This window comes from Coturnix japonica, chromosome 2 (assembly GCF_054131305.1).
Source record: "Coturnix japonica strain WE chromosome 2, WE-NBRP24, whole genome shotgun sequence".
NCBI lineage: Eukaryota > Metazoa > Chordata > Aves > Galliformes > Phasianidae > Coturnix > Coturnix japonica.
Genome location: NC_140664.1, coordinates 96,243,540 through 96,258,354, shown reverse-complemented (window position 1 = coordinate 96,258,354; position 14,815 = coordinate 96,243,540). Strand labels below are relative to the sequence as shown.

General features: G+C 35.6%; 1 protein-coding gene across 2 annotated transcripts in view; it reads right to left on the bottom strand.

The window, feature by feature from the left end:
* GABBR2 (gamma-aminobutyric acid type B receptor subunit 2) overlaps nt 1-14,815 on the bottom strand; it is a 438,554-nt gene that overhangs the window by 219,477 nt on the left and 204,262 nt on the right. For both annotated transcript variants that reach the window (XM_015854241.3, XM_085538106.1), the window contains exon 4: nt 5,554-5,655. In XM_015854241.3, the coding sequence (XP_015709727.1) occupies nt 5,554-5,655 (102 nt within the window). The remainder of the gene's footprint in view (nt 1-5,553; nt 5,656-14,815) is intronic.

The window sequence follows — 14,815 nt, the reverse complement described above, 5'->3', positions numbered from 1 at the left end:
TGGTAACAACATATAACGGGATATTGGTGGGAAGGTTCAACCTCTACTGCCATACCACCAAAAACCAGCTCTGATGTTGTGGGCCAAAGCAATAAAATAGAAGGCATTACTTTAGTAGCACCCCTTGTATATTAATCCTAGCATGGTCATAAAGTAATAAAATACATAACATGTTTTGTTCATTCTGAACCTATGCATTTTATATAAGTATACTTACTTTAGTTTTATACCCAGCCACAGATTGATTAAGCAATATAAATCTTATTGAAATAGATTAGATTCCTTTAATACAAATCTAGTGAGGTCATGTGAAACTAAGCAAGAAAATCACAGGAATTATGCTCACTGACAGCAGGAGTACTACTTTTTTTTTTTCTTTCTTTTTTTTTTTTTTTGTAAGGACAAATGATAGATTTAGAACTTATGTGGAAAAAAGGCACACATCCACATTTTCTAATATTCACATTGTAGCAATCATTTCAGTCACTTTTGGAACTCTGTCTCCAAATTGCTTGACCTCCCTGAACATAAAACCACATATTTAATATGAATAGGAAAAGTTGGTTAAAAAAAAAACAAACAAGTGACACTGTACTGAATTATTAAAATTGAACAAATTACTTGCCATTTTTTCATTATCATGATAATTAATTTTAAAGAAACATTATATGCACTGCCTCATATGCACCAGAGAGAACAGGCTGGGTGTAGAGTGAGGAGCGCTTCTGCATCACCACTTCTCACTGGCTGTACAGCACTCAAACTGGTAACATGCCCCAGAGGAAGGCATTACTTCCACTTGATTACCACATAAGCCAGAGTACATTTTCCCCCAGGGACTATTCTATTATTATAAAGTGCTGCAAGAAGTGTACAGTCCATCCAGTGTTTTTCCTAGAAATATCCTATCCTATTTCAATATACCTGCTGGCTGCAGGGATTTTCCTATGTTAATGACATCATGCAATCAGTTTGGCAATAGAACTCAGGCCCAAATCTTGTACGTTCAGACTCACAGAACTATAAAATTACAGAATATCCCGAGTTGGAAGGGACCTACAAGAGTCACTAATTCCATCTCCAGGCTCCACACAGCACCACTCAAATTCAAAAACTATGTCTGAGAGCCATGTCTATGTGCTCCTTGAACTTTGGAAGCTTGGTGCCATTACTACTGCACTGGGCAGCCTGTTCCATGCTCACCACCCTCCTGGTGCAGAACCATTTTCTAATTCCTAACCTGATACTCCCCTGATATAGCTCTGTGTTGATCTCTCAGGTCCTGTCACTGTCACCAGAGAGCAGAGCTCAGCTCTCCTCCTCCATTCCCCTCATGAGGAGCTGTAGGACATCATGAGGTCTCCTCTCACTCAACCTTGATAATAACTATTTGGAGCAGCGGAAGAAACTGAGAACACAATACTCAGTACTGGCCATAAATGGATCTGGAAATGTAATGATGATGCTCAATAAATAAAAAGGCTGGAGTACAATCCAGTGAGGGAAAAAAGAAAAAGAAAAAGAAAAGGAAAAGGAAAAAGAAAAAGAAAAAGAAAAAGAAAAAGAAAAAGAAAAAGAAAAAGAAAAAGAAAAAGAAAAAGAAAAAGAAAAAGAAAAAGAAAAAGAAAAAGAAAAAGAAAAAGAAAAAGGAAAAGGAAACAGAAAAAGAAAAAGAAAAGGAAAAGGAAACAGAAAAAGAAAAAGAAAAAGAAAAAGAAAAAGAAAAAGAAAAGGAAAAGGAAAAGAAAAAGAAAAAGAAAAAGAAAAAGAAAAAGAAAAAGAAAAAGAAAAAGAAAAAGAAAAAGAAAAAGAAAAAGAAAAAGAAAAAGAGAAAGAAAAAGAAAAAGAAAAAGAAAGAGGAAAAGAAAGAGAAAGAGAAACAGAAAGAGAAACAGAAAGAGAAAAAAAGAAAAAGAAAAAGAAAAAGAAAAAGAAAAAGAAAAAGAAAAAGAAAAAGAAAAAGAAAAAGAAAAAGAAAAAGAAAAAGAAAAAGAAAAAGAAAAAGAAAAAGAAAAAGAAAGAAAGAGAGAAAGAAAAAAGGCACAGGGAAAGAAGAGATATCAGATAAGGAAACTGGGCACTGAGTACATATGTGGATTAGGTAAAGGGGGAGCAAAAAGCTGGGGAGGTAACAACAATTAGGATTTTCAACACTACAGCAAATTGTAATCTTGTTAAATTGTTTCTAGAATAGTTGGAAAAACTGCAAGTTCAGAAAGCAAGCTTTTTTTTCAGGAGAAAATGGAAGAAGAGTCTAGACAAAGGTGCCTAGAGTGAGACAAGAAATCAGGGAAACTGAATGTAGCACAGGGTAAGTAAGGAATTCTGAGCTGGATTTTCAGCATAAGTCAGGGATACTGCTGTGTTAAATGGAGAGTACAAGATTGCAGAGTCAAGCTGTCTGGAAGTATCTGGCTTAATACCCTTTTTTCTTTTCTACAGCCTTATAATCCATAATTTTTGCTGCTTAGACAATTAAGGGAAAAGATAAGAGATTCCCCTTTTTTACAAACCATGCAGACATCACTGCAATGCCATGAGCTGCCATATATGGGGTTTTATAGATTAGTTAAGAGTGGCATGCAACCATTTAACTAAAAGATTGTATGACAGAACATATGTAAAAGGAAATCATTTAGGAAAGTCTGCGCAATAGCTTTTTCATCTTCCATGCATAACATTTTTCCTTTGTGCATGGAAGATGAAGAACATTCAGTATGATAATTAAATCCAGATCCATGTAAAGCAAGGATTGGGTCTGGTCTGCTGACTCTGTCCTGTAGAGGTCCTGAAGCTTCAAATTCCTGTGGCTGCACATAACTCATTAATAAATCAAGTACGTTTAAAAAATAATAATAATAATTTAATTATTTTATTATTATTTTCTTTTCCCTGTATGGATAAGGAAGGCTGCAAAGCAATTTATCAGAAGTAGGTTCATTTCAGTGGTCATGGCTCAGGACGTATGTCCATATTACAACCTTACGTAAAGATAAACATCAGACACTGGGGCATAATTTTTTCCTTCCCTTGCCCACACTGTTAAATCAACTAGTATAATTTCCTTGCATATTTGCACTATTTCTTTACATCAATCCCTCTAGAACTTATGTGAGTTAATACAGAACAACTCTCATGTGAGGTTCAAAATGATCACTCAGAGGAGCATAGCAAGTGCCAAGAATTCTTTATCTCATGGAGTTCTACATTGGCTGTATAGAACTAAAGCATACCTGACAGGATGTTTTAAGTCATGGAACTAGGCAGGTGATCAATTAGATGATTAAAAACATCCTGGAGGGAAGGCAACTCAAAAAACTTTGCTTACTTCAGAAGGCAAGAGTTTAGGCCATTTGCCATATGGTGAGCTGTCATAGTTACTCTTTTTAGAGATCAGAGCCACAACATCAGCATTTAAGCTTTGCCCCTCAGTATGAAATACAGATGTTTCCACACTTTGAACTAAAGTGGAAACAAAAAAACAAAAAACAAAACAAAAAAACAAAACAAAACAAACAAAAAAAAACAAACAAAAAAAAAAAAAGAAGAACAATAAGATTTAATTTACCCAAAGTTGTGTAGGACTCACCATATTTTATAATAAAGAGAACTGCACAGCCTTAAATCTCTCTCTTTTTCCCTTCTTTCTTACCGATGAGGATATTATTCATCCACTAAATATAAAGTGTCTTTGATACTACTGACAGCTGGTATAGTGAACCCTGAAGACAGTGAGGGTCAAGATATCTAAGAGATGAAGAAAACACTGCCTACTCTACTGCAGCTTTTAATACTCCAGTTATGAGGCACTCTTCAGTGTCTTCAGCTTTTGAGGACAGCATGTTATGTTGGAATAGGCAGTTTTTTTGTTTTGTTTTGTTTTGTTTTATCAGTTTGCAAAGCTTCCCTCCTGTGATAAGATTCTAATCTGTCTCATTTCTAATGAATAAAACCACACTGTTGTAATACACAGCTTTCCAGTGAAGGACTGCTACAATATATCATCTGTCAGGAGGAGTCAACACTTTGGCAGGCTCTTTAAGAAATGTCTAAATTGCTCTGCCCAGATACTCTGTCACATTCTCTACCATATAACTGACAGTCGAGATGTTATCAATAAATCTACTCATATCTGGGTAACTGTCAATACAAGTATCCATATGTCCTGCCTTCTAAATGCCTGGATGTCCATGTGCATAACTACAGGTGAGCCTCTAATTTAAGCTATGGAATTACTAGTAGAGAAGGTAAACTAGGGGATTCCAGATCCCACCAACGCAACACGCTGAAAAAACTTGATATCTATGTAAGCATGCATGTTACTCAGTTAGACTGAGGCTGCATCCAAACGTATCCTTAGCTTAAATTAAAAAAATAATAATAATAAAAAATTCATTAACTTGACTGTTAAATTGAGATCACATTTGGTCAGCATTCAAAAAAGCAAACTATGTCACCCAGTTTGACTTTATATACTGAAATGTTTTTGTCTTATGTGTAAGACACAGGGAAGTTGGAAACAGAAGTGTTGTTGATCATTCAACAAGATGCATGCTTAGAACTTCACGGCATATTTCAGATGACGTACAAATGCATATCCTTCAACATCCCCTTCTCTGAGCTACAAAAAATGAGCCTTAACAATATCCTTTAGTGTAAATTTACTCTCTAACTGTGATTTAAAAAGACTGGAGACAATATGTAGTAAAACTTAGCCATGTTGCCGTGGAAAATATAGAAGATTTGTTTAAATTTTACTATTTAAATAGCATTCAATTAATTAGGTCTTTTTTCTTCCCCTTTTACACATATTTAAATATCTGCAGGGTTGAGGCTTTAATTCCATACTTTATATACCAGATGCAAGCTATGATTTGATTTTCAGTATTTAAAAATGCTTGCACTTGCAGCTTGAATATTTTTTTATGCTCACACTCAATGTTAGATTCACATCTCCAATGTCTAATTCATGATTGGCTGCACTTCATAATATTGCTAAAATATCGTTTTAATTTCAGCAGATGCCAAGAATCTAAAAAAAATAAAAAATAAATCATTACAATAAGAGTAACTTGTTAAGTTATTCTGCTCTCAAATTTAACTTTCATTTCTTTCCTACAATCCATATGCAATAATGCAAATGATTATACGCAATAATTCAATCCAGAGTGTAATGAAGCTAATGCAAAGATGCTCATTGCTTTTTCTACATATAATTCACCTTAAAAAGGTCCTGAGTCTAAAACTCAAGAGCTTTCATACATATATGACTAAGACTGATGCTTTAGGTACAAATAGTGAGACAGAATAAACTTGTTTTACTTTCTGTCCTTATCTGGATCTATAAAAACCTTTATCACATGGACATTCATTGAATTAAGCATGAGTAGGATCTCAAAATGCCATTTGTTAACCTTATTAACTACATGCTACAGTACATCATTCTTATGCAAATTTTGGTTAATTATTCCTCTTCAGAGAAAAAAAAAAAACAAACAAAAAATCAAATGCTGCAACACAAAAGATCTTTATTTCTCAAGCAGCAGCACATACCTTTAGCTTCTTTACGCTCGTGCAAGGGTCATTGGAGAAACTCTCAGTATCTGAAATTTCGATATCTTCACCATACAGGACACCAGTCAGATCATTCCTTACCTGTCAGAAATTGAGAAAAAGGCAAACTAGTAAACTGAGACTCAGTGAGAAGGAAGGAGATGGACTACATTTATTAAGCAGTGGTTTCAGCAATGATATACTTGCTCCAATTCATTTGAATTTTATTTGAACACTGACAAAGCTCCTGTTCTTTTACCATTATAATTTACTATCAATCAGACTACTGGATCAAAAGCTTTCATTACATATGATGAAAAATGCGCAGTGGGTTTCCACTTTGCAATGTGGGAGAGGACAATTCTTGTGAATTATCAGTAGTTCTAACACTGAAAGTTTTCATGTAGCCAAAGCCATGTAAAGGGGAAAGACTCATCAAGAAAACTCTTGCATATTGTTGATTCTGTGGACTAACTTGAAAACATCTGCTGCTGGCCCTAGCATGAAGCAGCAGAGCTTAGTGCATGTTGCCTAGAAGTTGATAAAGCCTAATGAATTCCTCTGAGTCTTTCTCCTTTCCTATAACATGCATGTTTTCATGGGACAGCATGCTTTGCTTAAAGGTGACACAAGCAATCATGTTATGAATGTATTTTCTCATCTACTTTTATGGCGGCAAGTCTTTGTCCTCTCTGAGCTTCCTAAGAGCACAAAGAAGCCAGAAAACGCAAAACAATATGGTTACAGATTTTGTGGGCTTCTCTTATTTTCTTCTCTTTTTTCCTTTTTTTTTTTTTTTTTTTTCATTTAACTGCTTCAAAGTTTTCTATCTTAATAACTGATGATTTTCTTCTATCCAGATGACTCCAAAGACAGAGCTTCACATTACTATTCCTAATACATGAGCAAACATAATTTTAGCTGGAGATAATATGGTTACAGACTGAAGTGAAGAAAGAGGTGCTCTGGTATTAATTTAATAAAATTATCACCATATTTGTTTCACTGATCGTCTTTTTTGTTTGTAATAATATCAGAAACAGGAAAAGCAAATCAGAGTGTAGGAGAAATAAAGAACAAGTATCACATAAAAACACAGGAAATACAATGCTTGGAGGAGATAAATGACATTGTATTGGAAAACACAGAATTCTATAACTTGTATGCTGATACTTCCCAGTAACCCTCTGTATGGATCTGTAGAATTATATCTTTTAAATCAATCTCTTAACAGTCCATTTCCTTAACCTCCTTTGAAAGATAAGCACATTTACACTGAACAATCAGAAAACAAAAATATTTCCATGGACAAGAAAAAAAAAAAAAAAAAAAAAAAAAAGGAAATGGTATCTGTACTTCAGCAGTAGCAACTTAACTTCTCAATTAGAATATAGATGAATGTAAAATTTATACTGTGAGAAGACACTTTGGCCATCCGAAAACAAGACCCAAGTTTTGTTGCATTTCCTCTGCTGAAAGCCTGTCAAACTCAGGATACAGTAAAATCCAGAGGGTGTAATGGGACATGATTTTTGACAGGTGAGACATCTCATCTCAACTGGGAGCTTTACAGACTCATCTCTTGACAATCCTTCTGCTTTTCTTTATAATTTATCACTACTTCACAAGTCTATGCATGTAAGCGGTTCTGTTGGGCTTATTTTATGCTTTTGTACAATTGAGAAAGAACAATGTAACTATTTTTCATGATTTACTATTAGATCATGGTACAGATGTTGGTTAAAAGGAGGACATTTCATATTTGCTGAAAATTTCCTTTTAAGATGGTTGCGCTGAGTTTCTTGGATGACAAATGAAGTACTTCCTAAATAACATTAATAGAATGACTGTTTTTATTCTCTTTATGGTTTTGAACTAAAAGAGGGGAGACTTAGACTGTATACATGGAAAAAAAAAAATTCATACAAATAGGGTGGTGAGAAATAGGTTGCCTGAAATTGTGGCGGAAGCCCCATCCTTGGAGACACTCAAAATCAGCCTGCTCTGAGCAACCTCATCTAGCTGTAGGTATCCCTGTTCACTGAAGGAGAGCTGGATAAGATGACCTGTGAGATCTCCTTCCAACTCAAATGGTTGTATGATTGATTCTATTACTTCTTTCCCAGCCACAGTTTCATCATAACACTTTTAGCCATGCTTCCAAATTACTGAGCCATGTTGTTATATAATTGTCAGTTTTTTTCATGAGGAACAGAAGTGGACATACAGAGAATACTTTATTAACAATCAGTTTTACAGAAGTAACAGTCAGAATGTGACCATCGAGATTTGAACTATATCCTTCATCATTTTGTGATGTTATAGTTAGTTTTCAAGCACATCCTGTGAAAGAGTACTCACAGACTGAAATAAATAGTTTTTCTCCTAGAATACTGTTAAATGAGTGATGTTTTCATTTCAGTGATCCTATTGGCTGCTCCTTATCACAGAATCACAGAACAGGCTTGGGTTGCAAGGGACATTAAAGTTCACCAGTCCCAATTCTCTGCCAAGGGGCAGGGTTGCTCCCCACCAGCTCAGGCTGCCCAGGGCCCAATCCAATCTGGCCTTGAACACCCCTAGGGATTGGACACCCACAGGTTCTCTGGGCAGCCTGTGCCAGGGCCTCACCATCCTCTGAGTAAAGAATTTGTGCCCAACTTCCAGCATATTTTTTTTAGTTTAAAGCCATTCTTTTTGTCCTGTCACTATCTGACTATGCAAAATGTCACACACCCTCCTGATTATAAGCTCCCATCAAGTACTGGAAGGTCACAATGAGGTTTCCCTGAAACCTCCAAGCTAAAGAAGCCCAATTCCCTCAACCTTTCTTTATAGGAGAAAAGTTCTTACCATACAGTTGTAAGTACCATACATCATGCTTGATACAAAGTAAAACTGTCTTTCTGAAACAGATTAATAACTGTTTTTCTAGAGAACTTAATGCTTTTTTTATTTTTATTTTATTTTTTTTTTTTTAATTTTATTTTTCCCTCTTTCAATACTGTGACCACTCATCTGACAAATCTAATCTAGTGCTTTCATCTCAGGGTATTTTTGCTTTCTACTTATTATGTTCACGTTCTTTACTTCCTAAATATTCCAAATATCAGTTGACACACTACAAGAGCTTGTTTTCTTAAAGAAGTTCTTTAATCCTTCCAAATAATCTAACTGTGGATTCTACTGATTTGAGTATGAGTCTGCCATTTGAATTCAAAAAGCCTGGTGCCAATTCTGCGGCTACTAATCCTTTTAGAAAATGCTGCAATTTTGGACTACAATTGCGAAACTGAGAATTCAAAATGCTATGCACTTTTCTTAAGCAGATGATTCTGGTCCTGGAATGTGCACAATCAGCAGTATAAGCAGTTTGAGAGCTCAGCAGTAATTGTTTAATTCTACCAACTTGTAGCAAAAGAAATATTAAATAAACAAATAAATGAATAAACACATTTCTACTTAAGTATTGAGTGGTATGGTGTAACTGTATCTGGAGGAAACTGTTGTATAAAGCTATGCATTAAATTCTGGTGGGGATCTGACATTTGTAATTAAACCTTACACTGACTTAAAAAACAGAAGTATGATAGTTCCACGTTACTTCTGTCCATTGTTAACAATTTAATGAAGGCTGTACCTCTTCGTCTGTTTATAACTTTATACTTTTTAAAGAAAACAATATTACATTTTCCCAAAGAAGGGAATATCAAACCTGCTAGTCAAAAAAAAAAAAAAGCTGCCAGCAGACCCTAGTCCCTCACTCACTGTAAAAATAGACTGCAAATATACTGTTCTTGATGCAAAGCTGGATGAATTTGTATTTCACTCTACTACATTTGTAATAGGCATAATCATCTTCAAAAATTTTAAGGAATACTCTTACACAGAAACAAGCTCAAAAAAAAAAAACACCCAAAAAAAAAAAACCCACCATTTTTTAAATGCAGGTAAGGAACACAGTTGGAGGAAAAAAAGATGGCCCTTGAGCTTGAAGCAATGGATGAGACACAAGGGAACTTGTTTCTATTCCTCAGTCTGCCAGAGTTGTTCCACATGGTACAGCTCATGACCTAAATAAGGTTTTAAAGTTTGCTACCAACTTTGGCTGTATTTCTTTTCTGCAATGTGGATGGTAGCAATACTTGCCTACCTCATAGCTGCTGTATCAAATTCAGTGATGTTTGAGAGGCAAACAACAAAGTCCCTGACCCTGCACCTGTGAAGGAAGAAATACAGGGGTTTTGAGGAGCCAAGAATTCACACTGAAAAGGAAGAAATGAATTTCTTTCATCTCTAGAAAATTGAGAGAGTAGACAGAATGACTAAATGGGCTGCAAATGCAATGAGTCTAGATGAGACCAAACTATAACGTTACTATGGCCTGTATCAGGAAGTGTGGGTTTATGTTTAAGGAAAGAAAACAAATGTTGGAAACCATATGGGTAGGCTGCTCCCTAAAAAAGAGGAAAGCAAGTGCCATTACACAGCAACTGCACTAATGGACTCCCCTGCCAGAGCTATGTCTCTCAGTGCCATAGTGAGAGGAGTAGGACAGGTTTGGGGATAGCCATCACTTTCTACTATGAGTCTAGACCATCAGACAAATTCAGAGTCCACCGTAATACTGGAAGCAATCCACAAGTCAGAGACAGGATTGGGTCTGGGGAGAGAAATCTGGGTTGTATACAGTTGGTGTTAGCTGGGCAGTTCCATACTGAGAAGACAGGTCTGAGGACAAGCTTGAAAATTAATCTGTGTGTATGTGTCAGGCACAAATGTGATGGAGACAAACATGAGCACTCCTATAGCATAAATGGGGCAGGGACTGACAGCCCTGGGCCACTGTGGGGAGACGGAGTTGTGAGAGTCCTGGGTTAGTGGTCAGGTGCAGAAAAGGGCTTTCAGATCCCTAACACTACATTTCAACTGTATGACTTCCTGTATGATACAACAGTGACATACATACTTACTATATTTCAAGTGAACAGATATTACTGATTTCAGTGGGATTATTTGCACAAGCATATTCTTACCAGTAATATGTAGCTAGTAAACATTTTGCCACATTACCTCATTTTTATCATGACAATTTTATCCCCTTTTCCCACAAAATAGCAAAGGAGATATTCCAAATAAATTGTCAATTTAGTGGTGATAGTTTAGATTCAAGTGTCTCCACTGATTATTTCAAACTAGGTTTCACATTAGACATTTAAAGGTATAGCTCGCTCATTAAATCCTCATAATACTTTGTTTTTAAAGGCTATTTTCAATAATCTTGTGGTTCACTGAAGCTGCATGTAAGTACTGTAAGCTAAATCCTTATTGTTCAGGATTGTTCACACACGCACACATTTCAAACATATTTACTACTCAGAATTACTTACAGGGAATTCAAACAGAGAAAATCGAACAATAGTTATTGTTTAAGAAAATGTTATAATTATCAAAAGGCCTATGATGTATAAATATAAAATAAAGTGTTCTTATGTAAAATTCTCATTGATTGAAAGTAACAATAACACTTATGCATTCAGTTTCTCAGTCTGTGATAGATAATTATTTCAACATTATGTAGGAAAGGTGTTACCTAGAAATTGCCAAAGAAAAATGGGTGTTTCTAAGGAATGAGGAACATCATCCACAAACAAATGTCTGAAATGGGTGAGATGAACTGGCACCTTGGAAATATCTCCCTCTTTTTTTTCGTTAACTATATCTGATGCTTAGATGGCTCTTGCAGAAATAGACACTGACAGCTAATCTGCAGCTGAATCCCAGTTCTCAAAATCTAACCTTGCTTAAAATGTTGTTCTATTACCTGTAGTACTCACTCAAACTTAGAAACCCTAAAGATCCCTTACCTTCAGAAACTGTTATTAGGAAAAGTTCAGAAGAGTGTGTTATTTGCATCCTTTCTCAGTCCAGCCACGCATCCACTGAGGGAGAACACACAGGCTGTAAATCTACTTCTTGGCTTGTAGGAGAGATTTGTACAAACTATGAGTCTTCTGAAAAGTTTGGAAGTCTTTATCAAGCTGGGAAATTTATCATTTATTTGGTTGTTTCAAATAACGTGGGTCAAGTTTGAAAGTTTACTATCTGCTCTGTTGCTTTAGCTACTTACTGTACTGTGCTTATGTGGCAGGGATTTGCAGTGGGGTGGCTGCAGGAGTGGCCTCTGTGGTGTCAGTCCACTCCTGAAGGATGGACTCCACGGTACTGATTTGTGTTGGAGAAAGTTCTGGAGAAGCTTTGTGAAATCCACAAGGGATCAGTGTGAGAAGGATGGCATCCTGTGGGAGGGACCCCACATGGAACAAGGGAACAGTGTGACCATGAAAAAGCAACAGAGATGAAGCATTATGGACTGACCACAGCACTCATTCCTGTTCTCCTACAGTGCTTGGGGCAAGGAGGATAGAAAAGAGTGAAAGTCAGGGAGGTGTTTTTGGTTTGCAATAGGCAATAAACTACAATAATATGCCTTATACTGAGTCTGTTTTGGCCATTATAGTGATTGTTGAATAATTTCGGCGTCCTTATCTCAAACCTTGACATTTTCTTCCATTGCGCTTTTTCTCCCTTTTCTGTTGATGAGGGGAAGTGAGAGAGTGGAGTTGTGGTGCTGAGCTACCGATGGGAGTGATACCATCACATTTGCTAATGGTTTAATTGCATCAAACCTGGGGGACTATGTTAGTATTTATGAAAAGTTCAGTATCCAGGAGTCAATCTATTATCAACTGAAAACTATAAATAGAACCTGCAATAGGGAATTAAAAAAAGAAACGTTTACCTAAAAATTCACTGTCATTTTGATGAAAGGGGAGATTATAGAAAACATACCTGTGAGAATACAGACAATAAGATATTATTATTATTTCAATCATCCTTCAAAATAGCAAACCACATTTTTCAGACTTCCTAAATGCAGAAAGTTCAGCAATATCATGCTAAAATTTAATTCTGTACTCTGCATGAACTGTGAGAATCTTTGTCCTTATTGCAATACACTGGAGTGTTTGGGCATTAAGCTTTTTTGGGGGTAGAAGAACAGGCTTGGATGAGATTTGAGAAGAGTTTAATACAGCATTGAAATATTACTGAAGTAACTGACTTCCCCCTTTGCAACATACTGCTCCAAACAGGTTTGTATAACATAGTAAAAAATATATATATTTTTGGTCAGTGTCTAAACTTCATAAGTTTATCTATCTATATTTTTCTTTCAGGTGAAAAGGGCAATACAGACACTACTTAAGGGCTGTAAGATCTTCACAGGACAACACTGAATCAAATGACAGTGCTGGTATAAATCCTAATCATAACTAGAAATCATGAACATTTTGTCATATGAACTATGTTACCTCCCCAAGTTCTTCCCAGCTAGAAAACAAGTAGAGGTTCACTTCTTTCTCTTCTGAATCAGATTCTGCTACTTTAAAGAACTGAGTCAGATGATAACTAATGTTACTGTGAAATGAGAAACAATTAGGAGGTTCAAAAATAAGTTTCCTTTTTTGCTCCATTGTGAATTATTTACATATAAAGTACTTTTTTTCTCATCTGCACCTGCCTATTCAGTTGCACCTTTCCTTTTTGTTTTCGTAAGAGTTCATAAGTGCATGTTACCTAAGCCTGTAAGCTTAATCCATTTGGAAATAAGGTTATAAGAAATCTAACTGAAGATAAATTACTCTAAAATAGTAGCACATTTCTTATACTCTTATTTATTGAATTTTCATATGAATGTTTCATTATAAAAAATAATTTATAAGCCTCTTGGAATTTTTAATGGAAGAAGCATAACATAACAATTGACTTTCTTTTGTCACTGGGATTACTTTCTGAAGAAAACCTAACTTACCCAAATGCCTCTTTTTTACACTTGTAAGAACTACTGATCTGATTATTCTGTCAAAATCCTTCAGCATCCACTCTCTGTGACAGATATCTTCACTTTATTCCTTTTTATAAAGCAGAGAAACAAAATATTTTTACACGTATTTTTGAAGCACAATCTCCTTTTGTACCCCCTCTGTACTGCTGCTGAAGATCAGCAGCAACTCAAATTCTTTCCAAAGAAGGAGTGTGAATCTGGTTATAATTATTGGCATCAAGAGTTTGTACTCATTCATCTGCACTGCAGTTAGCACAGTTAAGAGACCATGAAGAACCGAGATACTGTCAACATTACACAACAATTGCTTTCCTTCTCACTTTCAAGCCCACAATCCAGGAGGCTGAAATCCAGTTTCAGTAGCAAGTACTCACAATGGGGACTACATCCCTCCCTTTAGATCTCACACTATACCTCATATTGTAATTAACACAAATAATATCTTCCAAGCTAGCTGAATTGCTACACAAACCGGGGAATGTGAGGAAAAAAAATATCTTCCCCAGACACGCTACACAAATGACTTGTACAAATACAATCTGTAAATCCCATCCTGTGCTCCTCAGAAAAGAAATCATTTATATTTCATCCATAGTAGCACTCACCCATATATTCTGTTCTTTAAGTTTTACACTACTTTGTACAACGTGCTGTAAAATATCTGATAAAACCTTATAAGCTAAATTATATTGTATTGTAAAAAACGGTACAAATACAAACAACTACAACTACTGTTTATTATTATTATGGAAGTTAATTACTCAGTGAAGTAAGCTGTGATAAAACATTACTCCAGAGTATAATGTCATTAACATTCATGGAAACTCTACCAGTATGCACTATGCACTAAAGTAAAATCCTGAAAAGACCCTGTATTAAGAGCTTAATGCTAGAGTGAACAATTAAAAACTTTGTACAGTACAGTTAGAGTTAGTCCTGCTTTACTTGTATGAAGCATAAATCCCCTTATAATTCTTTTCAATCAGTTGTGGAACAGACAATATTGAGAACACTGCATATGAAAATAGGTCTTCAATGACTTGATCCTACCAATGGACTACACAGTCCCACTCAAGACTACTATACTTCTTTGAAGGTGATTCTTGGGTAAAAACACAGATTTGTTAAGAAACTGAAGCTGTCTACCAGGTTGTGCTTAATACATATCAAGAAGCTGGTAGTAAACTACAGAGTACTAAGCACAAATTGCATTAGGGGGAGAAAAAGAATTATCATGAAGAGTTTCACTGTATTTTGTACTTGTCAACAGAAATATCTGCATCTCCATCACCCTTTTGGGAAGATTTGCAAGGCATTCAGTGGGGTAAGGTACTTTAATTCTTGAGCTTGTCCTCT